We start from the raw sequence: 22642 nt of genomic DNA on the forward strand, positions 1-22642 counted from the left end.
GCCCCCACCAGAAGAAAGGCCTCAAGGTCATAGAAACTTAGGTCTTAAGGTAGGAAAATAGTGTGACAAGAAGGTGGGAGGGTTGAAGAGATATAGGGAGAGGTAAATCCAGCAGGAAAATGGAAGTGATAATGATTATGTACAGGTGATTGGATATAAATTGTTCTACTGAATGAATCAGGAATACACTCCAAAATTTAAAATTTACAAGGAAATGGTGAAGGGATCTCTTGCTGATGTTCATGAGAGTATATAGGGTTAGCTCTCTGCTCCCTTGGTGTCAGGTGGGAGGTTGGATGCCTGGTTTGAGCGCTCTGGTCCCCTGTGTACCTGCATCCTCTATCAATATACAACTTCAGGAGGAGGTGAATTAATAGAAATTCAGTTTTATATGATGACTTTGTGGGTCCTTCTCTGTCTTTTTCCTGCCAGTTCTATCAACCCCTAATTCATATGCTTGGTCGTGTTCTCTAGGATCAGGAAAATTGTACCAAATTTGGAGCGTTGAATGAAGACAGGAAGAAGGTTATAGGGATGGAGAATAACACAAGGTCAACCACATTCATTTATTATCAGTTCTTTGAGACAGAGGAGGTCTGCTTAGCAGATGTGATACACTGTGCTGGCTGCAGAGAAATCGTTAGGTTTCCCAATATTTTACTTTACACACGCCTTTAACTCTCCATAATATTCCACTTCAAACCATGTCATAGTGTACCTGAATGCTTTCACTGTCCCTGATGGAGGCTCTCTACAATGTCACAGTACTGAGGAGACCTGGTCAGGATGTTGAGGTGCAGAACAATAAATCCCCCAAAACATCCCCCCTCCCCCACCACTACTCCTACTGATGACTTAGTACATTTTGTAAGACGTGAGCTTCATCCCGAGGGCACATCTGGAGATCAGGGATTCCTTCAGAACATCAGAAGTGAAACCATTTCTTTAAGGGTTTTGGTTAGGAAGCAGAGAATGCGGGATGCGGGCTTGTTAATCCTCAGACAGTAGACACATCGGCGATAGATTCTCACATGCACATTACAGATTCATATCATGTGGAGCCAAAGAAAAGCCCAGAGAAGGAGGAGTGAACATACTCTGAGGCATACAGGCCATTGGATTCTGCACTCGGTAACTGTAGCCAGACTTGATCATTTTCAGTTAATTCTAAAACAGCGCTTCCTGATGCCTGGTCCAGGTATCCTTTCTTGTACTCATCAAATGTATACATGACAGGTTTGCTGTTCTTATACAGGGCGACCCAGACATTAGTTCCTTTCACATGAACATGGTAAGCAAAATAGTAAAGTCCTGGGATCCTGCATGTAAATATTCCAGTTTTGGGATCATAATGCTGCTGCTGATTGTATAGGGTTTTGTCAAATTTGATGGGAAATCCTGTCAATGGAAAGGCTTTCGAAAGCATGGCTGTGAAAGCTGACACAGGCCTCCCTGTTAAGGCTGGAATTTGTCCTGTCTTTATGTAGCCAGTTGGTATGTGGTCAGGAATTACTGTTTGGCCCGGTGAGCCAGGTGGACCGGGAGGACCAGGTAGACCTGGCTCCCCATTAATACCTCTTGGCCCTGGAGGTCCAGGTGGCCCTATTGGTCCAGTCATACCTTTTGTAGGAATGGCAGCAGGCCCTGGCAATCCAGGCATTCCTGGTTCTCCCTTATGGCCGGGAAGTCCAGGAATGCCTGGAGGCCCAGCAGGGCTTCTCATACCTGGTATTCCAGGAGCTCCTCTGGGACCTGGTTCACCATTGTATCCTGGTATTCCTTTAAGTCCTATTGCACCAGGTGCACCAGGAGGACCTGGACGACCTACAGACCCAGTGTCTCCTTTCTGGCCTGGTAAACCTGGGTGACCTTTAAGGCCAGCAAGACCCTGCTCTCCTGGGTGACCTGGATTTCCCTCTACGCCTGGTAAACCTGTATCCCCTTTCAGCCCAGGATATCCAGGTAGACCTCGAGGTCCTACCACACCTTTAGGTCCTAACAGACCAGGTTCCCCTGGTAATCCTTTCTGTCCTTGAGGTCCCACATTTCCTGGTTCTCCAGGTATTCCTGGTGCTCCTGGAAGACCAGCTGGTCCTTTTTCCCCTTTAATCCCTGAAATACCTGGAGGGCCTTCATGTCCTTTTTGTCCTTTAATCCCTGGTACACCTGGTTTACCAAAGCCCTGTGACCCTGGAGGCCCAGGCATACCTGGAAGCCCAGTTACTCCTTTCTGTCCATGAGGCCCTGGCAAGCCTGGTACTCCAGTAACTCCAGGTTTTCCAATCCCTGGTGGCCCAGGCTCTCCTTGAAGCCCTCGATTTCCTGGAATGCCTGGAAGTCCTGGTTCACCAGGTAACCCTTGGTCACCTTGTTTTCCTGGTTGCCCTTGAAGTCCCCGTTCACCTGGTTTTCCATGGCCATTTATTCCAGCAGGTCCTGGTGGTCCTAGAAGACCTGGAGGACCTCTCTCACCTGGACTTCCTGGAGTACCATAACCATTTTCTCCTTTTAATCCATTTATACCAGGCATGCCCATTTCTCCCTTCAGCCCTGGAGCACCTCTTGGACCTGGTGCACCCGGTACTCCTGGGGAACCTGGCTTCCCAGCAGCAGAAATTCCAGCAGGGCCTAGATTTCCTGGTGGCCCTTGTAGCCCTCTTGGTCCTGGGAAGCCAGTGAGTCCCACGTCTCCTTTTTCTCCAGGAAATCCCTTATCTCCTGGTTTTCCTGGAAGACCTGGTAGACCTGGTTTTCCAACTGCAGAAACTCCCTGTGGTCCTGGGAGACCTGGAGGGCCATGTGGGCCTGGACTTCCATATCCTATCTTTCCCTTTTGTCCAGGGGGTCCTGGATGCCCTCTCAGACCTGGTGGCCCTGGTGGGCCAGGAGGTCCTTGTTGTTCCTTTCCTTGCATAGCTGAAAGACAATAAAAAAGGTTTATTTTGTTTCATTTTGAATATTTCTTCTTTCGAAGTTGTAAAAATCCATTGTAAACATCATTAAAAATGATCAAGCAAATTCATAAGTATGTATAAATAGTGGTGACATTTTATGCTTGTCTAATTGTGAAAACTATGAGTCATGTTTAATGTTTAAAAAACATGTTTATACAAACATCTTAAATTCTGCCCAATGTAAAAATTACATGCACGATACAGAAAAGAAACAAAATGTAATAGATTATAAAACATTACAGTACGGTGTTAAAATCATTACATTAAAAACTGAGAGTACAGCATCACTTCAACTAAGAACATAAGAGTTGCCCTAAGGGTCAACCTAGCCCAGCATCCTCTTCCTAACAGTGGCCAGTCCAGATTACAAGAACCTGGCAGAGCCCCCAAAAGTGGCAAGAATACCTGATACGTAACTTCAGGGATAAGCAGTGGGCTATCCTCAAATCTACCTTAATAACTGTTTATGGATTTTTTCCTCCAGGAATTTGTCCAAACCTTTTTTTTAACCCAGCTATATTAACTACTTTTACCACTTTCTCTGGTGTGAGTTCCACTATATGGTGAGTGAAAAAATATTTTCTCCTATTCATTTTAACAGTATTACCATGTAACTTGATGGAGTGGCCCCTAGTCTTTGTACTTTTTGAAAGAGTAAACTATCGTTTGGCGTTTTCCACACCATTCTGGATTCTATAGACGTTTATCATATCTCCCCTTAACTGTCTCTTCTCCAAGCTGAAGAGCCCTAAACTCTTTGCTTCCATATTTACGGAAGATATAAGAGATCCGCCTTTACCAGAAATGGTTTTCAAGGGTGATGATGCAGAGGAATTGAAAGAAATCTCAGTGAACCTGGAAGATGTACTGAGCCAAATTGACAAATTAAAGAGTAGTAAATCACCTAGCCATCGTTTCAATAAGATAAGTGACTTTAATCTATTAAGCCCATATGTTATTAGCACTGTGGGGGCTATAGTTGATTATAGCTCCAGTTCAGTTCATTAGACAGGGTAGGAGGTAGTTGGTGCAATGATGACTGGATGGGCTTAACACCATGAATAACTTCCAGTTAGTTCGAGTGACAGCCCAGTTACTGAGCACTATTTGCATATTAAAAAATTAAAAAAAATTTTGTTAAGGGATGTACTAGTTTGGATTTCTGGAAATTTTGTAGATTTATCTTGAGGGAAATCGACCAGTTAAGTTCAATATCTACTATAATGAGGGGATTAATGGCAGCCGGCTGGGACTGCAAATTGGAACTTCCAGAGGAGAGGGTCCAGGAATTATTGATGGGGGAGAGATTATTTACAACAGACACTGATGATGCTGGAATTGAATGGGATGATATTATGAGACAACATAAATTACTTATACGAACTGAATTTCATGTGAAAACGTTGGTGGAGTACTGTCACAGGCAAAGGATCCCCAGGGGTCTAAGATGGAATAAAGAACCTAGATTTTTGGACGATAAGGAGTTTGTAGCTAGTTGGAATCAAGCAATTTCTCGATGTTCCCTGGACCTCATGTTGCTCACTGTCAACAAGTTACAAAAACAACTTATCCAACAGAGATTGGAATTTAATAAAATGTTGGATATGTTGAGGGCTACCATGGATTCTTCCACATATGATACCCAATACCAACAACCTGTGAAGTCGATAGAAAAATACACACAGGAAATTAGGGCACAGAAAGTGTCCAAATTCAAGAGGGATGAGAGGGATTACACTCGCGGATATGTTTATCCATGGATGGACACCAACAGGCGATCCAGGAGATACAAGCATATGAAGCGAGTGGGTTTCACTAACACGTCCAGCGAATCCTCAGGGGATGATTTGCCTATTACTAGATCCAGCAATGTAGGATGGGTCACTCAACAGCATGAGATGGAAAACATCCCACCATCTTCAGCATCAGGAGGGTCATCTTCAGCCTCATCTTCTTTTGTACCAACAGCGGATTCGTTGCCTCTGGAGGGACCGTCTCAGCAACTCACCAAGTCAGACAGGGCACGTTGGAAACCATGCCAGAAAGAGTGACATACAACTTATCATCTAAGGTTCTCACACCCACCCAGGTTGACATTTTAAAATTTGGTTTGTCATTCGTCCCATCCACAAGTTATGATTTCTCCAATAGATTATATCTTCAAAAAATATTTCGAAAATTGAGATTGAAGGCATATTTTGGACCACAGGACACAGACATGAATACATCTGAGATCACTCCGTCTTTTTCCAGCAAGTACCACATCCCGTCCACTTGGATGCCACCTGGACCGCCTGATGCAGTGGTGGAAACTTTTCAAAGGCTTGTTTTAAAGGATTTAGCCCACATGGAACAACATCGGGGATATTTTTATAATAATTTGAAGAGATCACAAATACAAGCACTGTAGGGGTATTTCCCTGTGATCTAGCCTAAGCTGGTCTTGGCCTATACAAGCTTATGACATCTTGGTATAATAAGATGGCTGCTGCAACATCTCTGTGTCAGCAAGATTCAGCTTCAGCTTGTGGAAAATCACTGACAGGCTTGCTAAAGCCAAGGACAGTCTGTGTTCTAAACACCCCCTTCTATCACCCTGAGAACAGAGTAGGGAGGCAGACATGGCTCCAGAAGTTACCATTCTCCAAGGTCACAAAACAAAGAACTCTTCTTGCCCATGTACTGAACTGGACAAGATCATGATTGGTTCCTACCATCACCTGACCGAGAGGTACGGGGAAAGCGGGAACAGAAGTAAGGGAGTGAGTCGGAGACCCTTGGAAGAGGGGCAACTGGTAAGAGGACCAGAGAAATCCAGCAAGGCTCGGGGGAGCCAGAGACTTTGTATGATACCAACCTCGTGACCTGCATCCTGGTGCAAATACCTGTGGCAGAGATATTGGCTCTGATAACCAAAGGAGTGACGGGAACCTACGTGGGCTGATAAAGACCTGCACTACAAAAGACACAGACAGCTAAAATAGCGTCTGGGGAGATTCTGCTCCGGTCTTATCTGAAGCCGTCATCAAGACAGCGTGGTAAGATCACAGTGATATATTTCCTGGTCTGGGGTTAGGCAGTGGTTTTATCTAAGTACGACTGGTTTATGTCAGCTCTTGGTCAGGGAAAGCAGCTAATGTGTATTTTGCATAAGATGTGATAAGTTTCATAAGGATTATTAGGTTATCATTTGTACTGTTCTAATCATTACCGTACTTAGTCTCAGGATAATCAGAGTGTAGTTTAGACAATATATTTTGGTAGTGCTCATATCAGTAAGGGATATTTTTATTGCATAAGCTAGCGCAGAGTATTTCTATTTCCTTATCCATAATAAAGCTAATATATCTATCTATCAGCTGTGTCTTTCTTTTTCACTCTACACACCAAAACACCTGGAGAGGTGCCAGAAGCAAGATTCCTGTATCTCACCCTAGACAGAGCTAGTGAGTCTGTTAGGCAGACTTATGCATCAGGGAATCTTGGTATAAGTAATCTGTGGGTACCTGTTGCCCTAGGTATTATGTATCTCACCCTACAGCACTTTGTGAATTACAATCTGATTCATCCATCATAATTCAGAGAGCAGATAAGGGGGGTGGTATGGTGATTCAAGATTTAGAGGATTACAGGAAGGAAGCGAGCCATCAACTCAGGGACACTAATCTTTACATGTCTTTATCCCAGGATCCCACAGATAAATATCAGATGGAAATTAAACAAATTCTTCAATCAGCTAGCTCAGCAGGGACCATTTCTACTAGAGAATACCAGTACCTATATATGTCCCACCCTAAGATTCCTCAGATACATTTTATCCCTAAGATACACAAGTCATTAGTTAATCCTCTGGGGAGACCAATAATTGCTAGCAGGGGGGCTCTGAACGAACCCCTATCTCAGTACTTGGACTTCCACTTACAACCTTCTACATTAACGATCCCATCTTACATAAGGGATTTGACGCATCTGATTAATAACTTACAGGAGCTACCACTCATAAAAAACCCCTTTGTTTTGGTAACAATGGATGTCCGATCATTATATACGGTGATACCCCAGCAGAAAGCTCTCAAATTGATTGATTTACAACTTCAATCGTTGGACTTATCAAATGAGAAGATAACATTGCTAAATGCTATAGCTATTTAAAAGATGATCTTGAGGCCCAGACCCTGAGAAACCATGCCTTGCCTGTGTCAGTGAAGGTCACCACTGCACTGGCCTTCCTTGCAACAGGTACTTTCCAGCATGTTGTTGGAACAGCCACTGACATCTCACAATCTGCCACCAGCCATGGTATAGAGTCCTTTTTGAGAGCTCTATTCAGAAGGCTGCCAGATTATATCACCTTTCCATGCAGCCAAGAGCAAAGAGAGCAGACCATGGGGATTTCTATGTCATCACTGAGTTTCCTTCAACATTAGGGCAACATGTGTGCAGTCTATGGTCCCCAAGACCACCTGGGCAGGATGAGAGAGAGAGCTTATAGAAACCGCAGACTCTACCAATCACTGACCATGCAGGTAGTGTACAATGCGAGGTTCCTCCTTATTGAGGTGTGTGTAAGATTTCCTGGGCCCTGTCATGATGCCCATGTGCAGTCACAGTCAAGGCTGGCTCAAGGCTGTGAGGCTGGACTACATGGAGATGCTTGGCTGCTCAGTAAAGGCTACAACTGCATACCTACAGTATTCACTACTGTACCATCTAATACACTTTTTTTTTTTTTTTGCATTTGTATCCCACATTTTCCCACCTATTTGCAGGGTCAATGTGGCTTACGTAGTACCGTAAAGGCATTCGCCAAGTCCAGTAGAGAAACAAATACAAGATGATATTGTGGTTAATTCAAGGTACATTCGCCTAGTCCGGTAGAGAACCATATACAAGATGATATTGTGATCGATTAAAGGTACATGTGTTTCAGGGATGATGGGGAACGAGGAGAGGAAAGGTTATGTATGTTTATTACGAGCTTTGGTTATGCTGTGTTGCAGAGTGTAGGTATTTATGTTGGGTCAAGTGGTGTATGCCTTTTTGAAAAGGTTGGTTTTTAGTGATTTCCTGAAGTTTGTTTATTTATTTATTTATTTTCTGCACTTGTATCCCACATTTTCACACCTATTTGCAGGCTCAATGAGGCTTACAAATTGTTATAGCAACATGCACACATTATAGGTTAAGAATTTCAGAATATAGATACAGATGGGTACATAGAATATCATAGCAATCATATTAACGGAATAATAATTTTACAGTTATTACAAATAAGAGTGCATAAGTAAATCATATTGGATTGGAAGTGGATTGAAAGATCAACATAACATAACATAATGATATCAGGGCAAGATATAATATTCAGTCGTGAGGATGTAATTAGGATGAACAGACAGGAGGGTTCCTTAATAGTTGTGATTGCAATAATTAGGAAGTCAGATCGTTATGGGGAATCTTTATTGTACGCCTTTATGAATAAGTAGGTCTTTAATAACTTTTGGAAGGTTGTCAGGTCGTGTGTTGTTTTTATGGTGATCGGTAATTCATTCCATAGTTGTGTGCAGGTGTATGAGAAACTGGATGTATGTACAGACCTGTATTTAAGTCCTCTGCAATTGGGATAATGAAGGTTTAAGCAGGTGCGTGATGAACTTTTGTTGTTTCTCTCTGGTAAGTCAATTAGGTCTGACGTGTATGATGGGGTTTAGGTGGTCGTAGATGGTTTTCACAGTTTTTGTCAATGCGTTCCATAGTTGTGTACCCATGTAGGAGAAGCTGGATGCGTTGGTTGCTTTGTATTTAAGTCCTTTGCAATTTGGGTAGTGGAGATTTAAGTATGTTCGAGATGATCTGGTTGTTTCTGATTGGTAGGTCTATGAGGTCAGTCATGTATCCTGGGACTTGGCCATAGATAATTTTGTGGATCAGGGTGCAGATTTTGAAGGTAATACGTTCCTTGATTGGAAGCCAGTGCAATTTTTATCAGAGGGGTTTGGCGCTTTTGAATCGCGATTTACCAAATATCAGTCGCTGCTGTATTTTGAGCGGTCTGGAGTTTCTTAGTAAGTTGTTCTTTGCATCCCGCGTAGATTCCGTTGCAGTAGTCTGCATGGCTTAGAACCATTGATTGTATTAGGTTACGAAATATTTCCCTCGGGAAGAAAGGTTTTACACGTTTAAGTTTCCACACTGAGTGGAACATTTTCTTTGTTGTAGAGTTAACTTGGCTCTCGAGTGTGAGGTTGCGGTCAATTGTAACGCCGAGTATTTTCAGGCTGTCTGAGATAGGGAGAGTGTGTTCTGGGGTGATTAAGGTTGTGGGTTTGTACGTATTGTGTTGAGATGATAAGATGAGGCAATGTGTTTTTTCAGTGTTCAATTTCAGTTGAAAAGAGTTTGCCCACGAGTCCATGATGTTCAGGCCGAGTTTGATTTTATTATTGATTTCTGTTAGATCATGGCTGAAGGGGATGCATATTGTGACATCGTCTGCGTAGATGAATGGGTTGAGGCCTTGCTTTGATAAGGACTTGGCCAGTGGAATCATCATTATGTTGAAAAGTGTTGGTGATAATGGTGATCCTTGAGGTACTCCACAGTCTGCCTTCCAAGGTGGTGATATGTTTAGGTTCGATTTCACTTGGTATGTTCTAGTGGTTAGGAAACCCTTGATCCAGCTAAGTACATTTCCACCAATTCTGAAGTGGTCTAAGAGTCTTAGTAGTATATTGTGATTTACAATGTCGAATGCGCTCGACATGTCAAATTGGAGAAGTATGCTTTTACCTATAGCTATTTCCTGCTTGAATTTAGCCAAGAGGGTGACTAGCACTGTTTCAGTACTGTGGAGGGGGCAGAATCCTGATTGTGATTCATGTAATATTGAGAATTTGTCCATGTAGTCGGTGGTCTGTCTGGTCACCATGCTCTTCATCAGTTTAACTACTAATGGAATAGATGCAACTGGGCGGTAGTTGGCAAGTTTGGATGTTTTTTTCTTGGTATCTTTTGGGATTGGGATGAGCAGGATATTGCCATATTCCTCAGGGAAGAGGCCATGTTGGAGCATGTAATTTATATGGGATATGAGGTCTGTAATGAAGCGATCAGGGGCAGATTTTAGTAGGTAACTGGGGCAGGTATCCAGTTTTTCAGTGTGTGCTGGAGAACATCTCTCCAAATATATCTTGCAGATTCACATGGCAGCACTCTCACTCTGGCATATACTGTCCCCTTCCGTATACACATATATCATTGGGAACTCTGCCTGGCACAGGGGGACAGGAGAACATATCAACTGCAAGTTCACACATTGCCTGCATGACATGCTCCATCTTTTCCATACTTCCCAGGCCTCAACAGTGCTTTTTTGGTTTATAAATTTTGTTTTCTTTCTTTCCATACTCTACATGACTGGGGCTATCCTTTCAAGACCAGTGTTGTGTCACCTATCAGGCAGCCAAACATGCCTCAGGAACAGAGATACAACAGAGCCTATTGGCAGACCAGATCTGTCATAGAGCAAGATCCGCTTCAGGTGCCTCGACAGGACCAGAAGTAAGCTTCTATACAGCCCTCAGAAGGTGTGCAGTATTTTCACAGCACGCTGTATGCTGTACAATATCATCACCCAAAGCTTGATCTTCTGAGGAGGACATCACTGAAGACCCTGACAGGAAGTTTGCCTCAGCAAATGATGCTCCTCCCCATCTCAGGCTGCCAAAAATAGACTTATTCAACAGGCCTTTTAAGTGCAAAAGGTGAGATATTTTAATAATAAATGTGAATATCAAACTAGTGCAAAACCAGTGAATTAATGTCTCTGATGTAATGGTCCCTTATCTCCCCCTGCTGAACCTCCTCCCTCCCTGGTGAATGTCCAGGCAGGGATAGAGTACCCTAATGGCAGTCAGGGGTTCAGGACAGTGCCCTCCTTGATGTTGTGCAATCTGATGTAGAGAGGCAGCAGTGCAGGCCAGATGTTGGGCCTGTTCTTGCTGCAGCACCAGATGTTCCCTCTGGAGGTGATATTGTCCTTGTAGTGTAACCTGTTGTTCGTGCTGCAGCTCTACCTGTTCACACACTGCATCACAACACTGCTTCTGCACCTCCAGCTCCAGCTGCAGGTTCACACACTCCCAGATGGCCACTAGATCATTTACCATTTCAGATGTTTGGGGGACCATCTCCTCCTGCACCAGCCATAGGAGGTGATCCCCGTCCTCTTCTGCATGATCCTCTTCCACCTGGATGGTATGGTGATGGAGGGAGCAGGGATTCTGGGCTCTCAGCCCAACCTGCAGCTGACACTGTCTTCTGCTGGTGCCCAGGGTACGGTGGCTCCTCTTACTAGTCTTCGGGGGATGGAGGTTCCACCACCTCTTCTTCCAGTAGTGGAAGTTCATCAGGCTGCCCCTCCTAAGATGGTGGCTTTTCAGGCTGCCCCACAGGTGGTCCTATGTCTTGCTGCTTGGAAGTTCCTGCTCCTGGTACCCCTGCAGATAACGGTTAAAAAATACTCATGAGTAAACCACACTAATCACGCATTCTACCTCCTATCTGTTACAGATACTATAACACCTGGCTGTCCGTATACAGCGTGTCTTTGCAGTGTCTTCTCATCTGTCATCTTTCCTGAGGGGAGATATATGCCAATGATGATATTGGTCTAGTGACATAAGAACATAGGAAAATAAGAGTAGCCATACTGAGTCAGACAAATGGTCCATCTAGCCCAGTATCCTGTTTCCAACAGTGGCCAGGCCAGGTCACAAGTATCTAGCAGAAATTCAAATAGTAGCAATATGCCATGGTACCAATCCCAGGACAAGCAGTTGCTTCCCCAAGTCTGTCTCAATAGCAGACTATGGACGTTTCCTCCAGGAATTTGTCGAAACCATTTTTAAACCGAGATATACTAACCACTGTTACTACATCCTCCAGCAAAGAGTTCCAGAGCTTAACTATTTGTTGAGCAAAAAAATATTTCTTCCTATTTGTTTTAAAAGTATTTCCATGTAACTTCCTTGAGTGTCCCCTAGTCTTTGTACTTTTGAAACAAGTAAAAAATCAATTTACTTCTACTCATTCTACACCACTCAGGATTTTGTAGACCTCAATCATATCTCCCCTCATCTGTTTCTTTTCCAAGCTGAAGAGCACTAACCTGTTTAGCCTTTCCTCCTATGAGAGGAAATCCATCCCCTTTATCATTTTGGCCGCTCTTCTTTGAACTTTTTCTAATTCCACTATATCTTTTTTGAGATACGGGAACCAGAACTGAATGCAATACTCAAGGTGAAGTTGCACCATGGAGCAATACAGAGGCATTATAGTAAGTTATATCTGGTTGCTGAACTTCTAAGTCACCCTGAGACATATCCTTCCTTGCTCATCTAGCGTTGAGACAGTCACTAGAATACTATGAGGCATATTTTCAAAGCACTTTGGGAGGCTAAGTTCCATAGGTTTCTATGGAACTTTGGGAGGCTAAGTGCTTTGAAAATAAGCCTCTATGTGCCCTTCAGATTTCATTGGGTCCTTTCTTAGGGGTTTGAAAGTCCCAAATCTCTATGATGTCTTCCTATTGCATCACAGAAAACCTCCTCCGAGGACAAGCGGGCTGGATTATACTCACAACTGGGTCGACATCCGCATCGGCACGTGAACCGGCATTTGCATTAGCAAAAAGAAAAACTTTGCGAGAGCCTTCTGGAGCACGTGCAGCACGCATGCGCGGACTGACTTTTTGCCCGCTGCGCAAGCACGTACCTCAGTTTTCTTTTTTTCCGCAACGAGGTGTGGCAGGTTTATTCTGAGTTCCTTGTAGTGCCCGGGAAAAGAGCCTTCTGTTTTTTATACTCGACTTGTAGTCGTGTATTTTTCCTTCATTTATTTATTTATTTTATTTTTTTGTTTAAAAAAAGTCCTTTATTTTCCCAAGTTCCTTTTTTCCTTTATTTTTTTCTTTCTTTTTAGAAAGCGGCCGGTTTCAGGCCACGCGTTTGGGTTTCTATCCTTTTTTGTGCCCTTTTTACTTAGGCACAATCGAGTCTTTTGATTTTGCCGGTGCCATTTTTCCTTCCATGTCATCAAAGACACCCAGCGGCTTCAAATGTTGTAATTCGGACTATCTCAGGTACAGATACCCATTCTTGGTGTATTCAGTGCCTTGGGCCTGACCATAGCCCAGCTCATTGTGCCCTGTGTCTTCATATGAAGAAAAGGACCCAACTTGCTCGAGAGGCCCGATGTGAGAAACTTTTTGTGACTCAGTCCGGTCCATCGAAGTCGGCAGCATCAACGTTGACATCGGGGGATGCATCGACGTCAGGAGCAGAGGTACACATGGCTGCTGAGAGGCCAAGACACGCTGGGAGCAGAGAGGCATTGAGTGGGTCCCCACCTTACTTGAGGCCTCCTGTGCAGGCCTGGACCCAAGCCCAAGGTGAAGTGAGGATTCAACGTTGTCCTTGTCAGCACCAAGGAGCCTCGGTGACGGGCATCGAGCGAAGGCTAAGAAGCACCGTCACTATTCTCCCTTGGCACAGGATGCCGGGAGCTCCGGGGCATCGAAGTATTTGGCACCCAAGTGTCACAGTCCCAGGCTTTAAACAGTCACGAACTCTGGAACAACGTGAGCCCTTGGCCTACTGTCGTCAAGCAGCAACAGAAAGCAACCCCCCCCCCCCCCCCAAGCAGGACTGGACAGGATTCAGGATGCACTTGGCTTGGCTGGAACCAAATGCTGGAACAGATTTGACTTGGCTGGAACAGGATTCAGGATACTGGAACGAGCTTGGCAGGAACAGGATTCAGGATACTCAAGCAGGATTCAGGATTTTCAAACAAGCTTGGCAAGAACAGGACTCAGGATACTAGAACCAGATTCAGGATACTCAAACAAGCTTAGCAGGAACAGAAGCTGAAAGCAAACAGGGCAGAGACAAGCAGGAAGGGGACTGGAGCTGAAGACAAACAGGGCAGACTAGGCAGGACACAAAGCTGACCCACACAGACAAACAACAGAACTATGGCTGAAGGCTGAACCTAGCACACAAACAGACCGAGAAGAACATAAGCAGAAGTGCACAAAGGCACCCTAAACAAGGAATCAAGACAGAAGTGCCCACAAGCACACAGACAATAAAATTCAAACATATCACCATCGTGGAAAGCAGCCTGTGGAGTACCCCAAGGATCACCATTATCACCAATACTCTTCAACATGATGATGATCCTATTGGCAAAGTCCCTATCCAAACGAGGCCTTAACCCATTCATCTATGCAGATGACGTCACAATCTACATTCCCTTCAGACATGACTTGATTGAAATAACCAAAGAAATAAATGATAGCCTGAACATCATGAACTCCTAGGCAAACTCATTCCAACTGAAACTGAACACTGAAAAAACACACTACCTTATCCTCTCTTCCCAACATAACAACTTCAAACCCGCAACCTTAAACACCCCAGGACACACACTCCCTATCTCAGATAGCCTAAACATACGCTGAGTAACTATCGACCGCAACCTCACTCTCGAGAGCCAAGTAAAAACAGTAATACAGAAAATGTTCTACTCAATATGGAAACTCAAATGAATAAAACCTTTCTTCCAGAGGGATACCTTTCGTAAACTAGTACAATCAATGGTCCTAAGCCACGCAGACTACTGCAACGGTATCTATGCGGGGTGCAAAGAACAACTCACTAAAAAACTCCAAACCACCCAAAATACAGCAGCCAGACTGATATATGGTAAAACACGATTTGACAGCGCCAAACCCCTTCGAGAAAAGCTGTACTGGCTCCCAATCAAAGAACAGATCATCTTCAAAATCTGCACCTTAGTCCCAAAAGAGGGGCATAATTGAACGAAAACGTCTATCTCCATGGGCGTTTATCTCCGAGAACAGGTCCATGAAGGGGCGGACAGAAACCGTATTTTCGAAAAAATAGACGTCCATGTTTTATTCGACAATTTGTGAGCTGGGCGTTTTTGTTTTTCAGCGATAATGGAAAATGAAAGCGCCCAGCTCAAAAACGAATAAATCCAAGGCATTTGTTCGTGGGAGGGCCAGGATTCGTAGTGCACTGTCCCCCCTCACATGCCAGGACACCAACCGGGCACCCTAGGGGGCACTTTTACAAAAACAAAAAAAAAGGTAAAAGAGCTCCCAGGTGCATAGCACCCTTCCCTTGTGTGTTGAGCCCCCCCAAATCCCCCTCAAAACCCACTGCCCACAAGTCTACACCATTACTATAGCCCTAAGGGGTGAAGGGAGCACCTACATGTAGGTACAGTGGGTTTGGGGGGTTGGACGACTAATAAGCATTAAGCAGCACAATTGTAACAGGTAGGGGAGGGATGGGCCTGGGTCCACCTGCCTGAAGTCCACTGCACCCCCTAATAACTGCTCCAGTGACCTGCATACTGCTGCCAGGGAGGTGGGTATGACATTTGAGGGTGAAAATAAACAGTTGTGAAATGGCATATTTTGTGGTGGGAGGGGGTTTGTGACCACTGGGGGAGTCAGGGGAGGTCATCCCCGATTCCCTCCAGTGGTCATCTGGTCATTTAGGGCACTTTTTGGGGCCTTATTCGTGGAAAAACAGGGTCCAGGAAAAGTGCCCTAAATTCTCGCTAAAAACGCATATTTTTTTTCTATTATCGGCGAAAGGCGCCCATCTCTGATCGGCTGATAACCATGCCCCAGTTCCGCCTTCACCACGCCTTCGACACGCCCCCATCAACTTTGTCCGCATCCGCGACGGAGTGCAGTTGAAAACGTCCAAATTCGGCTTTCGATTATACAGCTTTATTCGCTTTTGTGAGATAAACGTCTATCTCCCGATTTGAGTCACAATATAGGCGTTTTTCTATTTCGATTATAAGCTGGAAAATCATCTATGGCTTAGTCCCAGGATACATGACAGACCTCATTGATCTACCAACTAGAAACAGACTCGGATCAGCACGATCGTACCTAAACTTACATTACCCAAACTGTAAAGGGCTAAAATACAAAACAACTCACGCATCTAGCTTCTCCTACATAAGCGCACAACTATGGAATGGACTCCCGTATGCAGTGAAAACAATACATGACCACCTAAACTTCAGGAAATCATTGAAAACCCACCTCTTCAAAAAAGCTTATCCCACCGATCCAACATAAATCCCCACACCCAGCAACACAAGATAATCTATGATCATACTAGACAATTTATTATCCTTGACCCCATGACGCCTGAAACACTTCTACCAGTGACCATAACACAACCTTGTATTTGTTATCTTCCATAATGGCAATCGCCTTATGATACTATAAAAGCCACATTGAGCCTGCAAATAGGTGGGAAAATGCGGGGTATAAATGTAACAAATAAATAAATAAATGTCATGAGTGGGGAGCAACAGGTAAATAGGAAATTGTTATTTACTCTTTCAAATAGTACCCAGACTAAGGGCTCCTTTTACTACGGTGCAGTGACAGATTTACCATGTGTTAAGTGCCATGCAGCCTATTTTATTTCCAGAAGCTTCTCAGCATTTAGTGTGCACTGACGACCTTCCTGAGTGGTCTCTCATCCAAGATCCCACAGCATCAAGATCAGTTGAGAGGCAGAAAAGGACTGAGTGGGAGGCTCAAATGGTCCTTAGCGCAAATGTCTTCTATTTCTATGAGCAAATTTATTGTTCTTGAGTAGGTATTAAGGAAAAAGATTAGTCACCGAGGAAGAATGAGAGGTTGTTATATCCAATGAACCACCACATTTCAAAATAAACATGTTTTATCAATGAGTTGATTTATGCCACTGGTTTGAGAAGGGGCCTAGACTTACTCTGGCTTTTGACATTGTAAGGATGATACATGGGACCCTTCACGCCATTCTGCTTTGAGGATCTTTCAGAGTAATAAACGCCTCCGTGGAGCGAGCCTAGTGATGACAGTAAAATCAGCAGTAGTGAAGGCAACTTCATGGTCCCAGCTCAATCCTGCAAGGAAAGAAAGGAAAACGTTCAGAACTCACCGTGACCATTGCTACACTGATAGTTAACACAGGAAATGACATCAAAGTGTTCCATCCAGGGTGTACAGTAGATGTACACATACATTCCCTTATGTAGCCCCAAACCTGCTCCTTTTCCTCACTTCCAGGACTTCTTCCCTGGGACTGTTAACATGGAATGCTGCTACTATTTGGGTTTCTGCCAGGTACAGTACTTGGGACCTGGATTGGCCACTGTTGGAAGCAGGATATTGGGCTAGATGAACCATTGGTCTGACCCAGTATGTCTATTCTTACATTCTTAAACATTTTCCAACCATCACCATCCACCTCTACTCCTAGCATGCCTATAATCTGGCAAAGTGATTTCCTCTTCACCTTGCCATCCTCCACTTTGCTACATGAATGTTCAAAACTCATATTCACGAGCAACAAAGTTCTATAGACAGAAGGGTTGAAAATAAACTGATGGTGGCCGTTTCCTCCTTCGGTTATATATATCTCCACACAGGGCTTTTCGGGCGAAAATAGCGGAGGCGGGTTCTTGTGCAAAATGTGGGGGAGCTTGGGCCTCACTGGGGCATATGTTCTGGTTATGCTCAGCTGCGAGTCGCTTTTGGAAGAGTTTACTGGGGATGGTGGAGGACATGTGGGGGTGTTCTTTGGTATTGGACCCATTGCTTCTCTTTAATCAATATAAGTATACGACTGCCCCCCCAAGCTGGATTTAAGGGGTTTATAGAGATTGCTATATATTTTGGAATAGCGACTATCTTAAAGTTTTGGCTCTCCTCTTCGGGCCCCTCCTTGCAGTGGTGGAGAAAGCAACTGATATGCCAAATGAAGATTGAAAGATGTGAGGTAAAGAGTATGGATAGCATTCCAAGAGCCCGGTTTAGGAACAAATGGGAACCCTTATGGGAAACCCTTCCCTCGAAGGGACAAAGCTACATCTTAAACTGTTAACTCACTCGAGTAATTAAATTGAGAGTGGGGGGGGGGGGGGGGAGGAGTTAGGGCTGAGAGGGCAGGTGGGTGGGGGAGGGAGGGGTTGGAGGACAATTGGTTGACAGCTGGTAATACTTTTATTTATGTATTTATTTATTTATTGCATTTGTATCCCACATTATCCCACCTTTTTGCAGGCTCAATGTGGCTTACAGTTCATCATGGATACTGGAAATAGAAGAGAATATACATTTGGTTTTACAGAGGGTTTTAGGTTACATGGTGGTGAAATACATGATGGTATTAAAGCAGAAGACATTATAAGACATTTCTGGATGTATTAAAGATTATACAGTTACACGTGTTGATCTTTGTGATATATCTTGTCGAAGAGATACGTTTTCAATAGTTTACGGAAATTGGTCAGTTCATAGACCGTTTTCAGGTTACATGGCAACGCGTTCCAGAACTACGTGCTCATATAGGAAAAGATGGATGTGTGCATTAATTTGTATTTCAGACCTTTACACTTGGGAGGATGAAGATTGAGGAATGTGCGAGAAGATTTTTTTGCGTTCCTGGGTGGTAGGTCTATTAGGTCTGACATGTAGGTTGGGGCGTCGCCATGGATGATTTTATGGACTAGGGTACAAAGTTTGAACGTGATGCGTTCTTTGAATGGGAGCCAGTGTAGTTTTTCTCGTAGGGGTTTCGCACTTTCGTATTTTGATTTGCTGAATATTAGTCTGGCTGCCGTGTTCTGGGCTGTCTGGAGTTTTTTAAGTATTTGCTCTTTGCAGCCGGCATAGAGTGAGTTACAGTAGTCCAGATGACTGAGTACCAATGATTGTACCAGATTGCAGCAGACAGTCCTTGGGAAAAATGGTCTAACTCTTTTTAGTTTCCACATTGAATGAAACATCTTTTTAGTTATGTTTTTCGCATGATTCTCAAGTGTTAGGTGTCGAACAATGGTGACTCCCAAGAATTTTTAGGGTGTCCAAAACTGGTAGATTTATTTTAGGTGTGTTGATGGTGACTTCCTGGAGTACATTTTCATATTTAGAGCATTTGTAAAAGTACAGTTTTAATTGTTTTGTTTGGAATTGTTATCAATAAAAGTGTTGCAATATAAATACATAATAGAGGGTGGGGGTGAGATGGGGATAAAAATGTTAAAAGTTTGATGATGGACAGTACAATTTTGCATTTGTTGTACACATTTTCTTATTTGAATTTTGGTATACTTCTGTTGTCTGGAGGTGTTTATGGTGAACTGTCATCAATAAAAATATTGAAACATAAACTGATAGTGGACCATTGTACCAAACAAAAACATTTTTTTTAAAACCTGAAATTTGGAATATTGCATGTAACCACTTTAAATGGTAGAAGTGGAGACATTAATAAGATACTGCTTAGAGAAGAACAAACATTTATTTCGGAATTAGAAATAGGGTTTCACCAAGGAGACTTGATCTATGTGTTCCTGTGAATCTCTTCTTAGCTCTCGCTCTCCCTTTCTTTCCTCTTCCGCTCTCTTAGCTCCTCTTGTTTTTCTTTCTTCATTTGTCTTCTTCCTTTCTCGTCTTTTCTCTTCTTTCTTTTTTCCTTTCTTCCCATCTTTCCTTCCTCCTCTCCCTTTTTTCCTCTTCTTTCCTCTTTCTCTTTTCCTTCCTTTTTTTTCTTCCTCAAATTATAGACCCAAGGCTTCTATTCCTTTTTCTTTATTATTAAATTTTTGGAAGATCTGGTAGCCAAAGAGTTTAGGGGTCCTTTTATTAAGCCATGGTAAAAAGTGTCCTGCGGTAGTGTGGGTGGGTGTTTTGGGTGCCTGCTGGGCCATTTTTTACCGCAGTTGAGGAAAAGAGCTTTTTTTAATGGGCCAGGAAATGGGTATGCACTGAAATTAAATCTAGTACAGGCCTATTTACAGCCTAAGCCCTTACCGCCACCCATCGACTTAGTGGTATGGGGTCACACGCATGTAGCGCGGTCACCATGCAGCACACGCCAATTGCTGATTACCACCAGGAATGCCCCCCACGGTAGAAAATTATTTTCTACCATGGGATTCATCGTGCGCCAAACTCAGAACTACCATCGAATTTCAAACTTTCATTTGCACAGTGATATTACAGTCTTAATTCTTTTAGTTACTTCATTGGAATGTTCCACATCTTCGATTCAGAGATGCATAACTATAATTGATGAATGGATACCTAAAACAACATCTGAAATTAAATAAAGATCAAGATGTTAATGGTAGGAATTCAACCGGCCCATGGTCAAAAAAGTTTCATCATGATAAATAATAGGGTTTAACATTTTTCCTCCTTGATGTGGATCTTGGTGGGGGGGGGGGGGGGGTGGAGAACTGCTGCACCATGAGGGGAGAGAGAGGGGAGTTGCAAACTTCTATGTTAAGGGTCCCCAAATTATTGCCCAAGAGTTGATACTGGGGCTTGGAACTGATGCAGGGGGCTGGGAGTGGAGAAGAGGGCGGGGCTGACACGGAGCATGATTGGGTGCAGTTAGGTTCACATTCAGCCTTACCACATGACCCAGGATTATTATTATTTATTAGGATTATTTAGATTAGGATTTATTAGGTTTAGCCATCTGAGTGGCCCAGGGAAGCTGAGGAAGCGAAGTGTTGATTCCCTAGTGTAGCACATAATCCACTTTGGATGACTGAAGGGGGAAGGGCTTGACAGAATTGCAGAAGGACAAGGGACAATGCAGAACCTGAGACCTGGAAGCTCTATGAAGGAAGTCTGTTACCCCAGACATCAAGAAAGGGAAAGAATAAGGTAATACTTTGTGCAAACTTTTAGACTGACCTGATAGGGGAGGCCAGTAGAATTGACTAGCTGCCATTTCTTTTTGTCTTTTGATTTCGAGTACAACAGATAGTACTGATTTGTGTTTAACAGCTGGGGATGTAGGATAGTTACCAGAGTTTGGAATAGTGAAAAGCTTTGGTACTATCCAGGGTTTGGTGGCTGTTGAATGAGAGCTCAAGCTGTGTTATTGAAACGAGCCAGTCTTATTTATTTTAAGGACATTGAAATAGAAGGAAACCCCTCATGTCGTCTTTCATCCTAATCCTTGGTCAGAGAGAGCTGGGGCTAATTTGCATATGGCAAATGCCTGCTGGGAAAGTTGTCCACTATTATAAGAAGCTAGAAAATATGGGTAGCACATATATAAATTACAGAAACAGGAAGTTACTGTTCCAGAGTGAGAATATATACTTATTTGTTTTTCTCTTTCACCCTGAGTACATGAGGTACTGGAAAGAGGGACCTGGTCAGCTCTGGGACCTATTTGCTAAGTATTGTAACACTACTAAAATATATGGTGGGGATCATGCTTGATTCCTTTTGCTCATTTCTTTGTTGGGTCCTTACAGCATGGGGGGAGTTAAAAAGATAGAAATAAGAAGTAAAATGGAGTTGTTGACTGAAAATATACAGAAAAGAAAATACGGACAATAAGTGGAAATCTTAAGATCAGTATGTTAAGAATAATTTTTAAAGAAATGATAATAAGATAGATGATATTATAATTCTCTCTATAGATTCATGGTATAACCATATTTAGAATAAACTTTGGTCAATCTCAAAAAGATATAATGGAACTAGAACTATACAGAGAAGGGCAACAAAAATGAAGGTGGAACAACAAAATCAATTTAATTTGAAACACCTCTAAACTACTCAAAAGACAGCCGCTCATATAATTTATGGAGCCTCAAGATACGATAAGGCTACGCCTTTATTACATCAACTTCATTTGATCCCGATCTATCTGAGAATTTCATTTAAGGTTCTTATCCTTACATATAAAGCGCTATACTTAGCTTATCTTGAAACTTAACTATTCTATACACACCATCACGAACTTTACACAGTGGTGTACCAAGGGGGGGTGGTCCACCCTGGGTGCACGCCGCTGGGGGGTGCCGCGCGCCTGTTGGCTCTGAGTCCGCTCATTCCCTCCCTGCTGCTCCCTCTGCACGGAACAGGTTACTTCCTCTTCCGGGGCAGAGGGAGCAGCAGCCAGGGAACGAGCGGACTTGGAGCCAACAGGTGCGCGGCACCCCCCCCCCCCAGCAGGTAAAAATGCACCCGGGGGGGGTGTAATTTCACCGGGGGGGAGGCGCATCGGCGATCCGCCCCGGGTGTCAGCCAGCCTAGGAACGCCACTGACTTTACACTCACTTATTGATAACAGGCTGGTAATTTCCACCTCCCTCGAGACCTAGGTGAGAATCAACTCCAGCCTTAGCCTTTCTTTTTCTATCACCATCACTGTGGAGCTCCCTTCCAAAATTTATCATGGTGGAAGAATCATTTACGTTCTTTTGTAAGGCTTTGAAATTTAGCACTGTTTATCTAGAGAACCACTCAGAAAGGAAAGGAAATATGGTTATTTAAACAGGGAATATATACTATCAAAGGAAATAGTATATGTATGAATGATACAATTAATTGTCCTCTTTGGTATGGAAGTTTTTGCTAGAGCTGTCCTATCACAAAATGGATTTCTTTTATGTTAGAATATTATTGTATGTTATTTGTACTTTTTAAAGATGTAAATCATTTTGATTTGCTATATAAGAAGTAACAGTATAGTAAATAAATAAACGATAAACCTTTTTCTAACTCTTTTATCTTCACTTTGGGCCATTTAATGTTGACTCATTCCAAATTC

At 43.3% G+C, this 22642-nt stretch overlaps 1 protein-coding gene across 1 annotated transcript in view; it reads right to left on the reverse strand.

Annotated features, from left to right (window-relative positions):
• Positions 1–547: 547 nt before the first annotated feature.
• The window catches only part of COL10A1 (collagen type X alpha 1 chain), a 39533-nt gene continuing 17438 nt past the window's right edge, over positions 548–22642 (reverse strand). The window contains exons 3-4 of the mRNA XM_030199226.1: positions 16808–16961; positions 548–2916 (exon numbers count right to left, since the gene is read on the reverse strand). Coding sequence (XP_030055086.1) covers positions 1052–2916; positions 16808–16946 — 2004 coding nt within the window. The 5' untranslated portion in view covers positions 16947–16961 and the 3' untranslated portion in view covers positions 548–1051. The remainder of the gene's footprint in view (positions 2917–16807; positions 16962–22642) is intronic.

Source organism: Microcaecilia unicolor, chromosome 3 (assembly GCF_901765095.1).
Source record: "Microcaecilia unicolor chromosome 3, aMicUni1.1, whole genome shotgun sequence".
Lineage (NCBI taxonomy): Eukaryota > Metazoa > Chordata > Amphibia > Gymnophiona > Siphonopidae > Microcaecilia > Microcaecilia unicolor.